This window comes from Canis lupus, chromosome 13 (assembly GCF_048164855.1).
Source record: "Canis lupus baileyi chromosome 13, mCanLup2.hap1, whole genome shotgun sequence".
Taxonomy (NCBI): Eukaryota; Metazoa; Chordata; class Mammalia; order Carnivora; family Canidae; genus Canis; species Canis lupus.
This window is the reverse complement of record NC_132850.1, coordinates 15936082-15956988: the sequence shown is the minus strand read 5'-3', so window position 1 is coordinate 15956988 and position 20907 is coordinate 15936082. Positions and strand designations below refer to the sequence as shown.

The following is a 20907-nucleotide window of genomic DNA, read 5'->3' as shown; positions in this document are numbered from 1 at the left end:
TCTAGCTTTTTTTAAAAAAGACTTGAGAGGGAGGAGAGAGAGAACGTGCACATACACAAGGAGTGGAGAGGGGCAGAGGGAGAGGGAGAATATCAAGCAGATTCCTGAGTGTGGAGCCCCACTTGGGCTTGATCCTACAACCCCAAGATGAAACCAAGTCAGTCACTTAACTGACTGTGCCCCCTCAAGTCTAACTTTTATTCTTTTTAAACCCCCCCCTTTTTAAAATATTTTTCATTTATTTATTCATGAGAGAGACACAGAGAGAGGCAGAGACACAGGCAGAGGGAGAAGCAGGCTCCATGCAGGGAGCCCAACAAGGGACTCGATCCTAGGACCCCAGGATTACACCCTCGGCCGAAGGCAGCGCTAAACCACCAAGCCACCCGGGCTGCCCCAATTCTAACTTTTAATCTGTTTCTCCCTCACTTGAAAATTTTCTTCTGGGGGGCCTAGGTGGCTTAGCCAGTTAAGTGTCCAACTCTTGATTTTGGCTCAGATCATGGTCTCAGGATCATGGGATCGAGCCCTATACCGGGCTCTGCACTCAGTAGAGTCTTATTCTTTCTCTCCCACTGCTACTCCCCCAAATACTGTAATAAACAAAATCTTTAAAAAAAAGTTGTAAAAAAAAAAAAAAAACATGAAATTTCTGTCCTCTTCTAATTCTTGAAAAACATGGACTATTCTCTTGTGTTCTTTAGCCTCCATTTTTCTCAAATTTCAAATTATTTCCTGATTTCTAGCACCTTGAGTTTTTCTGGTTTAGACTGTCCTTATGCCATTCTCTTAGGATCATTTAAATTTTAAAATATTTTAAGTAATATTGTAGTAACAGTAAATTTTAAAATGGTTATGTTTTTTGGAAATGCTGTACAGGTATACTTTGCACTGTCTGTAAGGATGCTATTCTGTTCCTTATTCTTTTGATCCTTTGTGTTCATTTACATTCAGTTTTTGTGAATGTGGATCAAGATAGCTTTTCTAACATCAAGCTTTAGAGCTCTCTCTTCTGTTATTTTTATAGTATTCAAAAATATGGTGCCTTAGTTTCTTTCATGTCCTGGCTGTCATCCCTACCTTCTTTCCTTTTATCTAAACGTTCTCTTTGTTTCCATCTCTGCAGCTCAATCTGGATTCTATTTCTGATAGTTTACATTCTAGAAGGGAATATTGGCTGGTTAATACAAACAATGGTAGTACTCAGTGCTATTTATCAACTTCTCGCTTCTTAGTCCAAAGTCATCCTTTCTGCTCACTCTGTGTAAATGTGTCCAGGCACTTACATTTTTTTCCTTTGCTAGCTGGCAGGTTAACTTTTTGTCAGCAGAGACCAAGAGAAAGATTTTCTTTTTATTCCAGTGTGCTTAGTCAGCAGGCTCCTGCAGCACCCAGTTCCTGCTAAGCCAGGTTCTAAAGTGTGAGTGAACTTTGACTTGACTGGTTTTGGTAGCAGGGACATGTGAACAACTTTACCAAGACCTCAAGGGGCCAGGATTTTCAGTATGTTCCTAGGAGAAGCACTTCAACAACTCTTCTGTCATTCAGTGAGCCACAACTAAGCCCTTTCTAACAAGGTCTGGTAGGGATGGGGGAAGAGGAAGACTCTTCCTTGGGCACTCTCTCTTAGCCCTAGGGTTAATGGTTGTCTTTTTATATTGGCTACTTCCAAATTCTTCAGTGTTCTCTTTATTACTAACCAACTCATTACCCTAATCCTGTACTTTCCCTCTTCAAACTATTCTATGGTTACTCTCTCGATTGATCCAGACAGACCATACCTCATTCCAGAACTTCTATACTGACTAGTTTGGTAAAACCACTCCTAATTTCTAGCTGTTCTCAAACATACCCTCTAAACTATCTAGAAGCAACTGGTGGTTCTTTTGGGGTTGCCAGATGTTCTGTTGCTTCCTTCCATTTCTCCTGCACAAATGCTATCACTACCCAGGTATTATAGTTTTTGGTGGTTTGTCTCTGTAATGACACCTCACTTTATTTTGCTGTAGATAACTTCCATGAACTTTTGTTGTTGTTGTTGTTCAATACCATGCTCTCTGCGTTATTTATTTATTTTTAAACAACTTTTAAAAAATGACAGAGCCCAACACAGGGCTTAAACTCACGACCCTGAGGATCAAGACCTGGGCTGAAATCAAGAGTCGGAAGCTTAACCAAGGAGGCACCCAGGTACCTCTCTCTCTGTTCTTTCTTATTATTTTGAAATAATTTCATCCTTACAATAAAGTTGCAAAAATAAACACATTCTGTGCATCCTGCACAGATGTCTAGATTCTCGTCAACATTTTACACCACTTGCTCCAACATTCTCTCTAAATGTTATTGTTTCCTGAACCATCTGCAAGTTGAAGGACTTGATGCCATTTACCCTTAAATCCTTAATTATGTATTTCTTTAAAAACACATGAACACAGTGCGATTATAAAAATTATGCAATACTACAATAAATGCTACAGTCTAATCTATAACACTTATTCAAACTATAACATTGATTACTTTAATGGTAAAACAAAATTTTAAAGATGTACACTGTTTTCTCCCATCCAGTCTCCAAAGGATCACGTTTGTTGTTGTTGTTTTTCTGAGTAGGCTCAAGGCCAACGTGGGGCTTGACCTCATCACAATCCGGAGGTCAATAGTCCCACTCACTGAGCCAGCCAGGTGCCTCTCACATGCTTCCTTTAATTATTTCCCTTTTTTTTTTCCTAAGATTTTATTAATTCACGAGAGATACAGAGAGAGAAAGAGACAAAGGCAGAGGGAGAAGCAGGCTCTCCGAGATGAGCCTGATGTGGGACTTGACCACAGGACCTGGGATCACGCCCTGAACCAAAGGCACATGTTCAACCACTGAGCCACCCAGGCATCCCAGTTATCTTATTTCTTTAGTTTTCCTTTATCTGCAATTTTTTCTCTCAGGACAACATTTTTAAAGGGCAGAGGCTAGTTCTTTTGTAGAATCTTTAGTAATTCTTTAGTAGAAACTTCAAATTGAGTTTGTGTGATATTTTTCTCACGGTTAGATTCAGGATATGCATTCCTAGAAAGAATTTACAGAGGTGAGGTTGCATCCTCAGTGCATTACATCAGGAGGTTTATTATATCTATTTCCCCCATGACTGGTGATAATCTATTTTTTAATAAAATTTACATAAAAGGATATGCACATATACTAAGTATATCATTCTAGGAGTTTTGAAAAATGCTTGTAACTCCTCAACCTCTCCAAAAATAAAAATTACCTCCTGCAACCAGAAGATTCCCTCATGCCCTATCCCAGTCAATTCCCACTCACTACAGGCAACCACTGCTCTATCTTTCCAACCAAAGATTATTTGCCTATTCTAGAATAGCACATCAACAGAATCAGAGAGTATGCACCATCTTGTGTAAGGCTTCACTGAAACTTATATTAGTCACTTTCTTTTAGTCACTCTTTATTAATGAATATATGTAGTCCATTACATGATTATACCACAAATTTTCTATTCTTGTGTCAAAAGACATTTAAACTGATTACAGTTTGGAGCTTTTATGAATAAAATTATAATAAATGCACATATACCTTACTTTCTCTTGAGTAAATATCTAGAAGTGCTGGATCATAGAATAAGTTTATGTTTAGTTTTATAAAAATTTGCCAAACCTTTCCCCAAAACAGTTGTACTACCTCATGCTCCTACAACGTATGAAAGTTCCAAATGGGGATCCCTGGGTGGCGCAGCGGTTTAGCGCCTGCCTTTGGCTCAGGGCGGGATCTTGGAGACCCGGGATTGAATCCCACGTTGGGCTCCCGGTGCATGGAGCCTGCTTCTCCCTCTGCCTGTGTCTCTGCCTCTCTCTCTCTCTCTGTGTGTGTGTGACTATCATAAATAAATAAATAAATAAATTAAAAAAAAAAAAAAAGAAAGTTCCAAATGCTTGAAAATGTCACCAAATTTAGTGTTTTCAGACTTACAAATTTTAGCCATTTTGGTAAGTGGGTATCAGTATCTCATAATCTTAATTCCAATTTCCACATTTCCCTTGTGACTAATGAAACAGACCATTTTTTTTTTCACGTGACTGTTGGTCATTTGTGTATCTTCCATTGTGAAGAATCTGTTCACATTTTGCTCATTTTTAAAAATATTGAGTTGTCAGGGTACGTGGCTGGCTCAGTCAGAAGAGCATGCGACTCAATCTCAGGGTTGTGTTTGAGTCCGGCAGTGGGTAGAAATGACTTAAATAAACTTTAAGTTTTATTTTTTTTAGAAGAAAGTGCAAGTGTGTGAGCCCCGGGGTCGGGGAGGGTGCCCAGAGGGAGAGGGAGAGACAGTTCAAAGCCGATTTCTCATTCAGCACAGAGTCCAATGTGGGGCTCAATCTCACAACCCTGAGATCACAACCCAAGCTGGAAACAGAGTCCCACACTCAATTGACTGTGCCACCCAGACACTTCTAAATAAATAAATGTAAAAAAAAAAAAAAAAAAAAGAAAGAGGGGCACCTGAGTGGCACCACTGGTTAACTGTCTGCCTCGATTTTAGCTCCGGTCATGAATACAGGATTCTAAGATCCAGCCCCAAGTTGTGTCAGCTTAGCGCTGGGTGTGGAGCCTGCTTAAGATTCTTTCTCTCAGGGATTCCTGGGTGGCGCAGCGGTTTAGCACCGCCTGCAGCCCAGGGTGTGATCCTGGAGACCTGGGATCGAGTCCCACATCAGGCTTCCTGAATGGAGCCTGCTTTCCCCTCTGCCTCTCTCTCTCTTTGTGTCTCTCATGAATAAATAAATAAAATCTTAAAAAAAAAAAAAAAAAAAAAAAAGATTCTTTCTCTCAGGGGCAGCCCGCGTGGCTTAGCGGTTTAGCACCGCCTTCGGCCCAGGGCGTGATCCTGGAGACCTGGGATGGAGTCCCATGTCAGGCTCCCTGCATGGAGCCTGCTTCTCCCGCTGCCTATGTCTCTGCCTCTCTCTCTCTCATGAATAAATAAATAAAATCTTAAAAAAAAAAAAAAAGATTCTCTCTCGTTCTCCCTCTGCACTCCCCCAAATCACACGGTCTCTCCAAAAACAAAAAAACAAAAAAAAAAAAAAGGAAAGAAAAATATATACTGAGTTGCTTTTTTTATTATTGAATTCAAGGAGTTATTTATATTGCAGATGCAAGTCCCTTTTCATACATACGCTTTATAAATATTTTCTTTTTTTAAAGATTTTACTTATTCATCACACACACACACACACACACACACAAATTATTCTAGGACCATTTGTTAAAAATACATTTTCTTCTCTATTGGTCTGCTTTAGTATCTTTGTTGAAAATCAAATGACTGGGACACCTGGGTGGCTAAGCGGTTGGAAGTCTGCCTTTGGCTCAGGGTGTGAACCTGGAGTCCTGGGATTGAGTCCCACATCAGGCTCCCTGCATGGAGCCTGCTTCTCCCTCTGCCTCTGTCTCTGCCCCTCTCTCTGTGTCCCTCATGAATAAATAAAAATCTTAAAAAAAATTCTTTAAAGAAAATCAAATGACTATATAAATATGTTTATTTCCTTTTTTTAAATTATTTATTTATTTATGATAGTCCCACAGAGAGAGAGAGAGAGAGAGAGAGAGAGAGAGAGAGGGAGGCAGAGACATAGGCAGAGGGAGAAGCAGGCTTCATGCACCTGGAGCCCGACGTGGGATTTGATCCCGGGTCTCCAGGATCGCGCCCTGGGCCAAAGGCAGGCGCTAAACCGCTGCGCCACCCAGGGATCCCTGTAAGTTTATTTCTGAGCTATTCTGCTTCACTATTGGTCTATCCTTATAATAACATAACATTATCTTATTATAGCTTTGTACTAAGTGAAGTTAGGTAGTAGAAGTCCTCCAACTCTGTTCTTTTTCAAGATCACTTTGGGGGGGGGCAGCCCTGGTGGCGCAGCGGTTTGGCGCCTCCTGCAGCCTGGGGTGTGATCCTGGAGACCCGGGATCGAGTCCCACATCGGGCTTCCTGCATGGAGCCTGCTTCTCCCTCTGCCTGTGTTTCTGCCTTTCTCTCTCTCTGAATAAATAAATAAATCTTAAAAAAAAAAATCACTTTGGGTATTCCAGAGTCTTTCTAGTCAATGAAAATTTTAGAATAACTTAGTCCATTTCTGTAAGAACCCATGCTTGGTGGTGCTGTGCAGAATCTGTAGAACTGATGTCCTAAACATGTTGAGTCGTCTAATTCAAAGCCTCACATTCACAATGATATATCTCTTTTATACACATCTTCTTTAATTTCTCTTGGCAATATTTTGTGAATCAGTATAGAAGTCTTTCATATCTTTCGTTAAATTTATTCCCATTTTATTCCCACACAGTTTTAAAATTTTTTTTTTTGCTTTACAAAAGCATTTTATAAAACTTCATTTTCCAATTGTTTACTGCTAGCACATAAAAATACAACTGAATTTCTAAAAAGTAAGCTCTATGCCCAATGTGGGGCTCAAACTCATGATCCTGAGATCAAGATCCTTACTATCTATGTAGACATTACTGTCTATGTGACAATGCAGGGAAAATTATTTAACTTGTCCAAGATAACTGAGACTGTTAAGTCAAATACCATTTTAAAACAAAAAATGACTTTCTAATTATACAATGTACAGTATAGAAAAACATACAGAAAAATCACTGTAAACATGTCTACATACCTAGATTTTGCCATTTTTGGTTAACTACTCTTTCTTGACAAACCCCTTTCTTCTTCAACCAGTTAGTTCCTTATTGCTATTTCCACATATTCTAGGTTCCCTCTGAATAGATCACTCTCCTTGGGTGATTCTTATCCATTCACCATCATCAACTATCATCTTTACTTCCATGTGCACATCTCTAGATCTCATCCATATTTTTTGTACGAAGAAATTGTTATCTTCTCCCTCCACTTATGCTGTTTTTCCTTTTCAAATAACTTATATTCATCAATCTGCTTTAAATAGAAATCTTATTTTTGACTCTTTCTTCTCTAGTTACAATACCTCAGGTTCCAATCCTTTAGATTTGTCCTCTAAACCACGATCTTTTACAAGCTAAATGTCTGTCAACAGGAAAATGGATAAATAAATCCAGTATACTCACACAACAAAATATTATATAATAGTGAAAAAGATTTAAAGCAACATTTTCCAACCATGGTACTACTGCCATTTGGGGCTAGGTAATTCTAGAGTTCACCAGGTGTTGTCCTGTGCATTGCACCATGTTTAGCAACACCCCTAATCTCTACATACTAGATATAAATTGCACTATCTCCAGTTGTGACAACCAAAATTTGCATAGATATTGCCAAATGTGCCGGGCACACATTGTAAAATGTGCTCCTGGCTGAGAACCACTGATCTAGAGCTGTATGTATCAATGCAGATAAATCTCAAAACAATTTTAAGCAAATACCAGAGAACTACAATACTATCTTTATAAACATAAAAATCAAGGAAAATGATATATATTACTTATGGATACATATATGTAGTAGAAGTTTATAAAAAACATGATAAAGCACTGAAATCAAGATTACCTCTGGGAAGGAAGTGAAGAGAGTAGGATTAGGGAAGCTTTCATTTGGTGATGTGCATACTTGACTATTTTTCTCCAGACTTTTATGTACATTTCAGATATTTTAAAACATAAATGTAGTATTAATTTGCCCTTATTGACCTGGTTCAGGTTTGACTGACAGCTAACTTCCACTTAAATCACTTAGCAGGCATCGATTGTGCTACTTTAATATTTTTCTTTCTGTTATTTATTTCCCACTGGAAATGCCACAGAACTGATACTGAGCCTTCTTATCAAACTCTGCCAATTAGTAGTACAAAACCTATTCAAAAAGGTGCTCTTAAATACTCAAGCAACTTCCACTTTACTCCACGACTTCTAGTTTGCTATAATCTTTTTTTTTTTTTTTTAAACCAAAGCATGTAAGAAACCAAAACTTTTAATAAAGAGATCCTAATAGACTTTACCATATGCTCATCTGGCTCTGGTCACAATGTAAGGTATACTTTTAGATAAACATTCATGTCATATAAATTATAGTTACAGTGGGTTAATTTACTTATGTGGAATAAAATACAAAAAGAAACTCACAGGAATACAATTAAACTTTTTGTTGTTGCTGGTCTGATCAAAGATTTTAACCAAGTTCCCAAAGTGTAATGAGCAACAGAGATTTTGTTAATTATACCCATTGGTCTTTCTTAAATGCTAAGTTTATTGAATAACTGAAATAATTGAAATATTGAAAGTTATAATTTGGTGTTATAGTAAGTTCTGGACCACTGGATACTTAGAACATTCTGTACAAATATTCAAGGTCGGGGCAGTATAAACCTTTCCACAAATAAAGTTTTGAAGAATAGGTGCCTGGGGGTTAAGAATTCACATTAAAAAATAACATTTAAAGAAGCCCAGAACATTTGCTATATGAGAAGAGGAGCTGACACCTAAATTTGACTCTTATTCAGTTGGCTTTATTAATTTATTAAATTGACTGTCACGGAAGTGATTGGCTAATTTAATGTGCTACCTAAAAATAACTAGAGCTGTTTTGTTCAATATGGTAGCCACCAGCTAAATGTAGTTGTTAGGCACTCAGAAAGTACGCGATTTATACTGAGATCATGCTACAAACAAGTATAGAATACACAAAGATCTTGAAGACCTAGTACAAAAAATAACGTCAGTTACCTCACTAATGATTTAAAGATACCAATCACATATTAAAATAATTTGGATATGTTTTGTTAATAAAATATAGTAAACTTTTTTAAGGTGCACTGAAAACTCTTCTTCAGGCTAAGAAGCCAAAAGGCATATAATTCAACATACAACAGCAAAGTTTTACTGTATATACAGGCAACAGCTTAAATACTTACAATTGCATATTTGTAACATCACAATTATTTTATATAAAAGAAAAAACTTAGGATAGTTGGAGAAAGACAATTCAACATGCAAGACTACATCTTTATACATAATTTGAGTATCAAATTTTGAATGCTGACCTTACAAAACTCAAAGGGAATTAAGAATTTTTAAGTTTCAAAGGCATAAAGATGAAAAACAAGATTTGCTAAAAGTTACAGAGGAATTTTCATCACTATCTTCCTACTAATCAACTCCTTCCCTCTAAACACAGTAAAAATCTAAACTTAGGGACTTTCTTTTTAGTAATTTCTTCAATCTTCTCATTATTAACAGTCTTCTATTTACAGCATTATTTGTTAGGTTTTAATCATACATCTAAACCTTCATACTTACAAAGTCTTCCTCTTCAAACTGTAATTTTTCCACCTTGTCTTCTTTCTTTTCTTCCCTAATCTCTGTAGGTGGCTTTTCTTGAAAGGCACAGCCTTTCCGGGAGTGGAAGCTGCCATTCCAGTGGCGATGGTTGCCTGTGCCACCCCCACTACGCTGGTTCATGCCATCATGACCTCGGGAAGAGCCATGCCAACCAGAGAGGTTCCCTGTGATTCCAGCATAAGCTCCTTTAGAGACACCAGAATCCACTGAATCGTGGCGGAACAGGGAGGGCTGGTGCCAGGAATCTAGAATAGTAAGGAGAAATAACACATTAGATTTCTGCTTCCTGATCTGATTAATAATACTACCAAAAGCTCTTCAGGGGACCTTTTAAAATAAAAGATTAAGTCCACAAAAAAGAAATCAAGAAATTATCTTTCCTAAAAAATATAATTTCTACATTAAATCTTCAACTGAAAAAAATGACACATGAGAACACAAGAATGTTAGAAAGCCAACGTAACTGAATAATGACAACTGGAAGATCAAATTGAGAAACTTTTTTTTTTTTTAAAGATTTTATTTATTCATTCATGAGAGACACGGGGGGTGGGGGGTGGGTAGAGAGAGGCAGAGACACAGCCAGAGGGAGAAGCAGGCTCCATGCAGGGAGCCCGACGTGGGACTCGATCCCGGGTCTCCAGGATCACACCCTGGGCCGAAGGCGGCGCTAAACCACTGAACCACCCGGACTGCCTGAGAAACATGTTTAAAAAACATCATGTCGGGCAGCCCAGGTGGCTCAGTGGTTTGGTGCCGCCTTCGGCCCAGGGTGTGATCCTGGAGACCCGGGATCGAGTCCCACGTCGGGGTCCCTGCATGGAGCCTGCTTCTCCCTCTGGCTGTGTCTCTTCCTCTCCCCCCGCCTCTCTCTCAAGAATAAATAAATAGGGATCCCTGGGTGGCTCAGCAGTTTGGCGCCTGCCTTTGGCCCAGGGCGCGATCCTGGAGTCCCGGGATCCATTCCCACATCGGGCTCCCGGCATCGAGTCTGTTTCTCCCTCCTTCTGTGTCTCTGCGCCTCTCTCTCTCTATGTCTATCATAAATAAATAAATAAATCTTTAAAAAGAAAAAGGAATAAATAAATAAAATCTTAAAAAAAAAAAAACAACAAAAAACAAACCATCATATCAAGATTATGGACATGCACCCCCAATGTGGGCTCGTCTAGCTTATTTTTTTTTCCGTCTAGCTTAAATACAGTCATGGAAGTTGGGCATGGCTCACCTCCTGTGGTACGTAGAGGTCCATTGTTAAAAAAGCCATCAGAAGAATTATGTCGACGGCGGCTTACTCCAAATCTACGGTCTCCTCGGGGTAGGTGCTCTCCGTGTTTTTCGAAGGTGGCTGTAGGTGACTAAGATGGTAAAGTACAGAGAAACAGATTAAGAAGATATCAATCTCAGTATCTTATGTTTTGCATCAGCCTTTCAGAAAACAAGTAATAATAGTGGAAGAAACCCCCATTATGAGCATATCGGCCATAATAAGGGTACTATAGGCCCCTAAGTTAGAGAAGTCCTAGGTTACATATTCAAACAAGATTGGGCATTGTCAGGGTGGTATGGTCATAGACATAAGTTACACATTCACTCATTAACTCATTTACTGTATCCCAAAAAGGGAGAAAAGGCAGCTACTTCAATTATTTGCAAAAGAAGGTGGAAAAAAAAAAAACCCTATTGATATCCATAAATAAGCCCTCAAACTTTACACTTAAAGATATTATGTTAACCTTATAATAGGAAAGGAAAAGCAAGATGTTTGCTTAAAAAAATTCTAAATAGCTTAATTATTTCTGTAAATTATTTTGGAATTGGGGAGAAAGAAATGGTTTAAATACCACCCCAACTTGGTAGGCCATTAACAACTTTAACAACGACATGGTTTTTATAGTTTCATAACACTTACTTCTAAACATTAATTTTATATTCATAACAGTACTATAATTTGGCATCCTCATTTTACTCATTTACACATGAGGAAAGAGGTCAGGGAAAGTAAGTCTTTAAGGTTATACAATGTAAAGGTGGCAGATTGAGAAACACGGTTATAGATGAACTCTCATGTCCCTCCCTATTCCAAATAATTTATTCTAGAACATTCTATAGTTTCAAATGAGAGGTCAAAGTCTAAAAAACTGAAAAACATGGACAAAGGCATAGAGGCATAGAGGAAAACTACAGGTTGACAAAGGCAAAATTTGACAAAGGCATAGAAGAAAACTACAGGTTGGGGCAAAGTTATCTTTACATCTATTTCCTTGGTTTTATAGTTTTTAGCTCTTTAACTTCGGTTATGATCCACTTCAGGTTAATTTTTGTGTGTGTGATAGAAGATTAAGGTCAAGGTTCTCACTCCCCTCCACATAGATAGATAGATAGATAGATAGATAGATATACACAGTTCTAGAACCATTTCCTAAAAAGACTAAATCTAAATTACTAAATGCTAAATCACTTTGCATTAAATTACCTTGGCACTTTAGTCAAAAATCAACGGACTGTATGTATAGGACTATTTTTGAATTCTCTATTCTCTTCCATTACTTTATGTCTATCCTTATCCCAACACCGCACAACTTTGTTTACTGCAGCTTTACTGTAAACAGTGAAATTTCATTTCCCAATTCTTTTTACTTACTTCACTGTGCTAGATTATTCTTCGCAGATAATAAGATCTACATACTTTCATTCTTCAAAAATATTTATTTATTTATTTGAGAGAGACAGAGACAAGAGACAGAGGTAGTGACAGAGAATAAGCAGGGAGGAGAGTTGGAGAAGCAGGCTCCCTGCTGAGCAGGGAAACCGAGGTGGGGCTTGATCTCAGGACTCTGGGATCATGACCTGAGCCAAGGGCAGACACTTAACCAAGTGAGTCACCCAGGTGCCCTCTACATACTTTTATATTATTATTATTTTAAAGATTTATTCATGGGAGACACAGAGAGAGAGAGAGAGGCAGAGACACAGGCGGAGGGAGAAGCAGGCTCCACGCAGGAAGCCCGACTCGGGACTCGATCCCAGGTCCCCAGGATCAGGCCCTGGGCTGAAGGTGGCGCCAAACCACTGAGCCACCCGGGCTGCCCCTACTTTTATTTTTTAAAGATTTTATTTTATTTATTCATGAGAGACATAGAGAGAGAGGCAGAGACATAGGCAGAGGGAGAAAGAAACAAGCTCTACGCAGGGAGCCTGATATGGAACTCAATCCCAGGATTACACCCTGCGCCGAAGGCAGATGCTAAATCGCTGAGCCACCCAGGCGTCCCTCTCTACTTTTTTTTTTTTTTAATTTTTATTTATGATAGTCACACACAGAGAGAGAGAGAGAGGCAGACACACAGGCAGAGGGAGAAGCAGGCTCCATGCACCGGGAGCCTGACGTGGGATTCGATCCCGGGTCTCCAGGATCACGCCCAGGCCAAAGGCAGGCAGGCACTAAACCGCTGTGCCACCTAGGGATCCCCCTCTCTACCTACTTTTAAACGCTTTCCTGGATCCCACACCTAATCCCCCAGCTCACCATCCCCAACCTTTGGGTCAGATTATGTCAATTATGAGATCTTGGGAATATGAGATCTTGGGAATTTCAATTTTCAAAAATTTCAAAAGATCACCCAACCTTTGGGTCAGATTATGTCAATTATGAGATCTTGGGAATTTCAAAAGGGCAATTCAAAATTAAGTTTAGAGCAAAAGATTGTGGGTCTAGATAGATTAGGAACATCTGCCCCAAAATTCACATTTAAAAACAGGGAAAGGGGCCTGGCCAGGTCAGTCAGTTGGGTGTCTGACTCTTGATTTCAGCTCAGGTGGTGATCTCAGGGTTGTGATTATCAAGCCCTGTGCTTGAGATTCTCTTTCCCTCTCCCTCTGTCCCCTCCACTCCATTTTCAAGAGTAGGCACTCTCTCTGAAAAAAGAAAACAAACAAACAAACAGGGGCGCCTGAGTGACTTAGCCAGTTAAGTGTCCAACTCTTGATTTTGGCTCAGGTCATCATTTCAGGGTTCTGGGATCAAGCCCTGTGTCAGGATGTGTTCTCCCCCGTCACACACACACCCTTCCCTCTGATTATGCTCTCTAAAATAAGTAAGTTCTTTAAGAAAAAAAAAAAAAAAAAAAAAGGAAGATAGGCACCCCCCCTTTTAAAATTACACATCAATTTTGTCCCTCCTCTATTAGTTGGCAAAACGGGGAGCATTTTTTTTTTTAAGATTTTACTTATTTATTCATGAGAAACACAGAGAGAGGGAGAGAGAGGCAGAGACACAGCCAGAGGGAGAAGCAGGCTCCATGCAGGGAGCCTGTTGTGGGACTCGATTCCGGGTCTCTAGGATCACGCCCTGGGCCAAAGACAGGCGCTAAACCGCTGAGCCACCCAGGGATCCCAATGGGGAGCATTCTTAAGTTTATTAACTTCCCAAAGGTCTTCTTTATCAATAGTTGAGGTTGTTCTTTTGTGTACTGTGACTAAGGATGCTTCACTCTATATGAACTGGTTGTTGTCACTTGTCTATTCCTAATACAACATACATCTGAAATCATTAGATTATTGCCCCTAAATCAGAATTTCTAGGATTTTATATGAGATCCATGTAGTAGTGAAAGTCTCTCCCTTTCCTCCTTATTTACTACTATAGACAAATTGCATTCACCCTAACGGTCTATTTCTCAAAAAAACTATTTCCCTTTTACCTCTACCCCTCTTTACCTAAATAATAAATTAGCAGATATGTTTTAGTTCCAAAGTGTAGTGCAGTTAATCCAGGAAATCTTAAATGTGCCACATAATGAGAAAAGCTTAGCAAACAATGAAAAAAAGAAGAGAGGAAGACATTTGGCAGTGGCAGGGCCCACAATGACTTAGACTGCCTAATTGTTTATATCCTGTTAAAATAAATTAGTAAGTCTATGAAAATATATTTTAAACAGGCAAAGCTGAATATACAAGAACACCTAGACTGTAAAATAGAAGCCATTAATAAGTTGGGGATAAAAAGAACTGGTATTTGGAAGGCTACTATAGGAATGAAGAATAGTACCTTAGCTGACTGTGGTGTTGAGAAATTTAGCCAAGCAGGAACAAAGTCATGCTGCGCCATTTAGGTCCAGTGTCTCTTTTCAGCAAGGTGAGGCATCCAACCTCATGGCCAGGATCTGAAAATAGGAAAACTCAAATCATTTACATTTGTAAGTATCTGGTATCAATGTAGAATCTGTGATTTCTCTAAGATCTCCTCTTTACAGAAAGACCTGCCCTCTAAGCCTCTCTAAGATTACTTATCAGGCTCTATATCTCAAAGAGGTTCTAAACAAAACCAACAGTCCATGAATAATGACTATGAAAAACACATAATCAGAAAACTTTGACACAGATCTGGAAGGTTATATGAAAGCTAATGAATTCTTGAGTTTTAACAGAAGAACATTAAGAATAAACACCTACTTTAAACTACTGATACTTATGAAAAGAGATTAATCTGCTTCAGGTACTCTGGTAACTTGTGGCAAAAGCAGAAAATATCTTCCTAAAGAAGGAAGATACAGATTCTCAAGAATTGTTCCATTTAGTTCCCATTAATTTCCTCAAATACTAACTAGTATCAGTTTTTCTAAGAGATCCACTGGTGTCTCCACATCACCTCACTCAAGTTCTCCAAAATTAAATATACCAGAAAACAGCAGCTATTTTCCACGATACATAACATACAGTCTTCTTCCAAAATTAGACATAGGAGAATATTTACCCCAGAGTGTAACCTCTGTGGTCCTGTATCCCGAACTCCTTGAGTCTGCCAGCTGGATTTCCCACGAGGTTCTCTTGTTAAAAGGGTGCTTAAATAGGCTGGCCAGCAGCACGCCTTGTGATAAAGCACAAGGAAGCCAGGCTCTGTATGTATTACTCTCTCAAGTCCCCTCAATTGCTCATCTTAAACTATCCAGGTTCCTGACACGTCTCCAAAAAGGGGAAGGGGAAAGGGGAAGGGGAAGGGGAATATAAAAAGTATTTGTTACATTTAAAAAATGGGGGGAAGGGGAAGAGCTATGTCTATGTTCACCTCATTCAACTTCCTTGAGTGATGGCACTATTTTGTTGCTTAAACAGATAATACATGGACATTTGCACATCGAGTGCAAACACTGTTCATGGCAAGGTCATAGCTGAAAAAACAAGTGAACTCATGTGTGGGCAAATAATGCCATCCAAGCAACAGGTCAAAAATATAACATCAAAGAGCTAAAAAGATCTTCTGAGCAATCAATTCCTGTGGCAAAACATCCACATAACAAAGCCCTTAATTTACAAGTATCTCATTATTCCTACAGAGCTGCTAAAATGTGTGCAGATATTTATATTTGTTTTATTCTTCAAAATCTAAGGACATAAAGAAATCTTGTTTGTTTTTAATCTGACAGAATATATGTTTTCCTCCAAAGAATAGCAGCTTTCAAGGCAAATTTCTTGGTAACATAAAGCTCCCAAATGTATCTTCTATTTCTTTGGTCTTCACTATTTATAAATTCACAGCAAAATTAAAACAAGTAGAAAGAAAGAAGTTAAGGAGCAGTCAGTCAAGGAGGAAGTAAAACAGTTCCTCAGTGAGGTTTTCTTCTCTTCAGTTTTCTCTCTTTCACTTGTTCTGCTTCTTCCTAAAGACAACTGAACTGGAAGGTGATATGAAGAAATAATCTTCTGCTTCAGTAGAGTGGTCACTTATAATTTTGGATCCATTTCCATCATTATTCAACCATTTGAAAGGCCACAGGAATCTATCACTATAAATGAAAAAGCAAAATAACACAATATCACAAGAGGCAAACTCCTTGTTACGTAGAATTGCTAAAATAAGATACATATGATCAATCAATAATAGGTACTAGTAATCAAAACTTAAATCCAATTTAGAAAAAAATAAATCCAATTTAGGCATTATTTTAATGTGCCACCACCTATAGCAATAACATAATTCACTATAATTCTAAGGCTTTCTTTTTTTAAAGATTTTATTTATTCATGAGAGACACACACACAGAGAGAGAGAGATAGGCAGAGACACAGGCAGAGGGAGAAGCAGGCTCCACGCAGGGAGCCCAACGTGAGACTTGATCCCGGGACTCCAGGATCACTCCCTGAGCTGAAGGTAGGCGCTAAACCGCTGAGCACCCTGGTCTGCCCTTTTAAGGCTTTTTAAAAAAGATTTTTGTGTATTTATTGGACAGAGAGCACAAGGAGGGGAAGCAGCAAGGAGAGAGAAGCAGGCTTCCTGCCCAGCAAGGAGCCCAATTTGGGGCTCAAATGACCCGAACTGAAGGCAGATGCTCAACCAATTGAGCTACCCAGGTGCCTCTCTTTTGAGGATTTTTAAAGGACTTTAGAAAAGTCACCTGAACAGTTTTTTTTTTTAATTTTTTTAAATTTATTCACGGGGGGGGGGGGGGCGGGGCAGAGACACAGGCAGAGGGAGAAGCAGGCTCCACGCTGGGAGCCCAACATGGGACTCGATCCTGGGTCTCCAAGATCAGGCCCTGGAATGAAGGTGGTGCTAAACCGCTGAGCCACCCAAGCTGACCGAACAGTTTATTTTTTAAGATTTTATTTATTTGAGAGAGAGGGACACACACAGACACAGAGATAGCAACAGAGAGCACAAGGAGGGAGGAGGAAAGAAGGCTCCCTGCTCAGCGGAAAGCCTAATGCAGGGCTCAAACCCGGGACTCTGGGATCATGACCTGAGCTGAAGGCAGACGCTTAAACCACTGAGCTTCCAGATGCACCTAGAGTGTGCTTTATATAACCATACCTATAATTAGCTATCAAAGATAATTCAGAAATACAAATTATGAGTCTGTTAGATTTTCATTTTCTCTCACACACGTGCATAACTTGTTCTAAGTAATCACAAAGCCACAGAACTTGCTTATCACCACAGTCATCAACTATTTAATAGTAACTACAGCTAGATTTTTTTTTAAAGATTTATTTATTTATTCATGATAGACAGAGACAAGACAGAGACAGAGACACACAGGCAGAGGGAGAAGCAGGCTCCGTGCCGGAAGCCCAATGCAGGACTCAATCCTAGGACTCCAGGATCACGCCCTGGGCCAAACGCAGGCACCAAACCGCTGAGCCACCCAGGGATCCCTCACCACAGCTAGATTTTTAAAAACAAATCATGTGTCATAGCATTCCTTCCTTTCCAGATACCTAGTTATCAACTGAAAGGCTTAAGCTCTTAGGCTCTGACTTAAGATATGCAGTTAAGAGATGACACAAATACTTCTTTGGCAAATTCCCAACATTTTTCCAGGGGCTAGAAAGTTTCTGATATAAGAGGAGGCTTGCATCTGTAGGCAATTCTGGTCTATACTGGTAAAGTCTAATTTGGAGGATATATCTCATATAATAAACTGGTGGCCTTGCTCTAGTGTTTTAGGTTCACAGGAATCAGAAATACCAAATTTGGGGCAGTAAATACCTTTGTGGGGAAACGAAAGGAATCAAAAAGAGGTCTTGGGTGGCTTTAACTGCATCTGTAACGTATTCTTTTTTTTTTTTTTTTTTCTTTTTTAAAGGTTTCATTTATTTACTCATGAGATACAAAGAGAGAAGCAGAGACATAGGCAGAGGCAGAAGCAGGCTCCTTGCAGGGAGCCCGACGTGAGACTTGATCCCAGGTCTCCAGGATCACGCTGTGGGCTGAAGGTTGTGCTGAACCACTGAGCCACCCCGGCTGCCCATATAGTTACTTTTCAAACCCAACTAGGCATGTTCTAGTCTCCCAACTGACATTTATATACCATCGTTTTGGTCAATTCTCAATTCCAAGTATCTCTAGCAGAGTTCCAGTTGAGGCAGTGAACGCAGAGGAAATATTAATTGGCGATGCTCTGCTACTGGTGTGAAAGTTCTAAAAGCTGACATATATTCCATAATTACTTACTTATCAGCCTGCACGGATACCTAGGATATAAAGTTATATAAGAACGTGGTCTATGGAAAAAAAAACAGAATGTGGTCTACGCACACATATGCATAATATGTGGTGAGGAGGAGATGGATAACAAATCAGAGTGTTTAGTAAAAGGGAAGAAATAAACGAAGATGAAAGAGGACAAAAAAGAAATTCCTGTTCTGGAAGCAAAAGACTAAAGAGATACATAACAAAATGCCAATAATGGTTTTATTTATTTGACATTGCTGGTAGAAATATTAAATGGTATAACTGCTGAAAACAATTTGTGGTTCTTCAAAAAGTTAAACATAGAAGTTACCATATGACCTAATATTGGCACTCTTAGGTATATATCCAAGAGAAATGAAAATATACGTCTACACAACAATTTGTAAATCAATGTTCACAGCAGCTTTATTCATAATAGCCACAAAGCAGAAACAATCTAAATGTCCATCAATAGGTGAATAGAGAAACAAAAAAGTGATATATCCATATAATAGAATATTATTCAGCTATAAAAAGGAATGAAGGGCAGCCCAGGTTGCTCAGTGGTTTAGCACTACCTTCCTGGAGACCTGGGATCGAGTCCCAGGTCCGGCTCTCTGCATGGAGCCTGTTTCTCCCTCTGCCTGTGTCCCTGCCTCTCTCTCTCTCTCTCATGAATAAATAAAATCTTAAAGAAAAAAAAAAGAATGAAGTATTAATACATGTTACCACATGGATGAACCTTGAAAACATTATGCTAAATGAAAGATACCAAATACACAAAATGGCACATATTATATAATTCCATTTGTATGAAATATCCAATCCAGAGACCAAAAACAGATTACTGATTATCAGGGGCTGGTGAGAAGGAAATGTGACTACTTAATGAATATGAGGTTTATGTTTGGGATAATGGAAAAGCTCTGCAACTGGATAATGGTGACTGCTGCAAAACGCTGTGAATATATTTAATGCCACCAAGTTGCATACTTTAAAATGGTTACTATAGTAAATCTTAAGTATATTTTGCCACAATTAAAAAGTATAATAAAGTGTTAAGTCAACAGAAATAGTCAATATTAAATATAAACAATCCTCTATCTCATCCATTTTTTAAAGATTTACTTATTCAGAGAGACACACAGAGAGAGAGGCAGAGGGAGAAGCAGGATCCATCTGGGGACCCTGATGCAGGACTTAATCTCAAGACCCCGGGATCACGATCTGAGCCAAAGGCATACCCTCAGTCACTGAGCTACCCAAGTGGTCCTCAGTATGTGTTTTTTTTTTTTCTTTTCACAAAATGGTTTCATTTTTCATGTCTTTCAGTTTTGCCTGGAAGTCAGACTTAGCTAACACAGACAAATAATTAGAGGAGTGCAAAAAGAAAGGCAAAAATCCCATACTTGTTAATTAACATCCTTATTTAGTACACCTGCTCTATAAGGAGTTTCCTAATTTTAGGAATCATACTTTACAACTGGAGAATAAGAACCACAGTGTAATTCAGAAGGCAGCAAATTTAGAAGACTTGGTTCCAGGCCTGATCTGCTTATTAGATGTGTTACCTTGGATAAGTCCCTTAACATCTTACAGCCTGCCTCAGTTGTTTGTTTATATTTGTTTTGTGAGCTCTACACCCAATGTGGGGTGTTCTTAAACTTAAGACCCAAAGATCAAGAGTAGAATGCTCTGACTGATCCAGCCAGGTGCCTCTACCTCATTTTTTTTTGTTGTTGTTAACCTCTGGAATGGATGGCTAATTGATATTAGAGGGAGGAAAGAGAAAAAGATAAGGTGTGTTAAGAGTTATATAGATCAGTGTCTTAAGAATTCTCCCAGAATAGGACTAAATAATCTATCTGGCTTTAGTTTCATCCATCCTTTGATTCAGAATCAATTAAAATGTGGTTTTTCTCATTAAAAAAAAAAAAGATTTTATTTATTTGAGAGAGAAAGAGGAAGAGGAGAGAGTGCAAAAGTGTGGAAGAGGAAGAAGCAGGCTCCCCAACAAGCAAGGAGCCTAACACAGAGCCTGATCCCAGGACCCTAGGATCATGACCTGAGCCAAAGACAGACACTTAACTGCCTGAGCCATCCAGGCATCCACTGTTGGGATTTCGATTGCCAAGTGTCATGACAGGAATTTCTGTTTAATGATCTCATTTCTTGAGCCCTTTACTACTATCAAAGAATGCCTTGCTTCTGAAAGCAAATATGAGCACAGAGGATGGGGATAAGGTATAGAGCATTATTTCATGTAGTTAACAGATTCATCCATGCTCCTGGTAAAGAATGCTTCATAATCTATTATAAAGCTCAGTAAGGACTTGTTGAACTGTGTCTAAAATTGTGTCTAAGCTGCACCAAGGTGTCCCAGTTTCATGTTTCACATGGTTCTAAGTGTTGAGGGTGAAAAGATCCAAATTTACTTCCAAGAGATCAATGTTACATATCTGAATAAAAGGGACATATCGTAAAGTTTGAAAACATGCTTTTTAAAAAAGAAATATATTAAACATATGTTGGGGGTTTATATTACATTTTCCTGAACAGGTATTCAGGACATGAAACATTTCAATTAACTTTTGCTGAAAGATTTTGGATACTA

The 20907-nt window shown here is 38.9% G+C and overlaps 1 protein-coding gene across 4 annotated transcripts in view; it reads right to left on the bottom strand.

The window, feature by feature from the left end:
• The window catches only part of GPBP1L1 (GC-rich promoter binding protein 1 like 1), a 61420-nt gene that overhangs the window by 16740 nt on the left and 23773 nt on the right, over positions 1-20907 (bottom strand). For all 4 annotated transcript variants that reach the window (XM_072772377.1, XM_072772376.1, XM_072772375.1 and 1 more), the window contains exons 2-5: positions 15096-16125; positions 14391-14505; positions 10569-10698; positions 9299-9585 (exon numbers count right to left, since the gene is read on the bottom strand). In XM_072772377.1, coding sequence (XP_072628478.1) covers positions 9299-9585; positions 10569-10698; positions 14391-14450 — 477 coding nt within the window. In that variant the 5' untranslated portion in view covers positions 14451-14505; positions 15096-16125. The remainder of the gene's footprint in view (positions 1-9298; positions 9586-10568; positions 10699-14390; positions 14506-15095; positions 16126-20907) is intronic.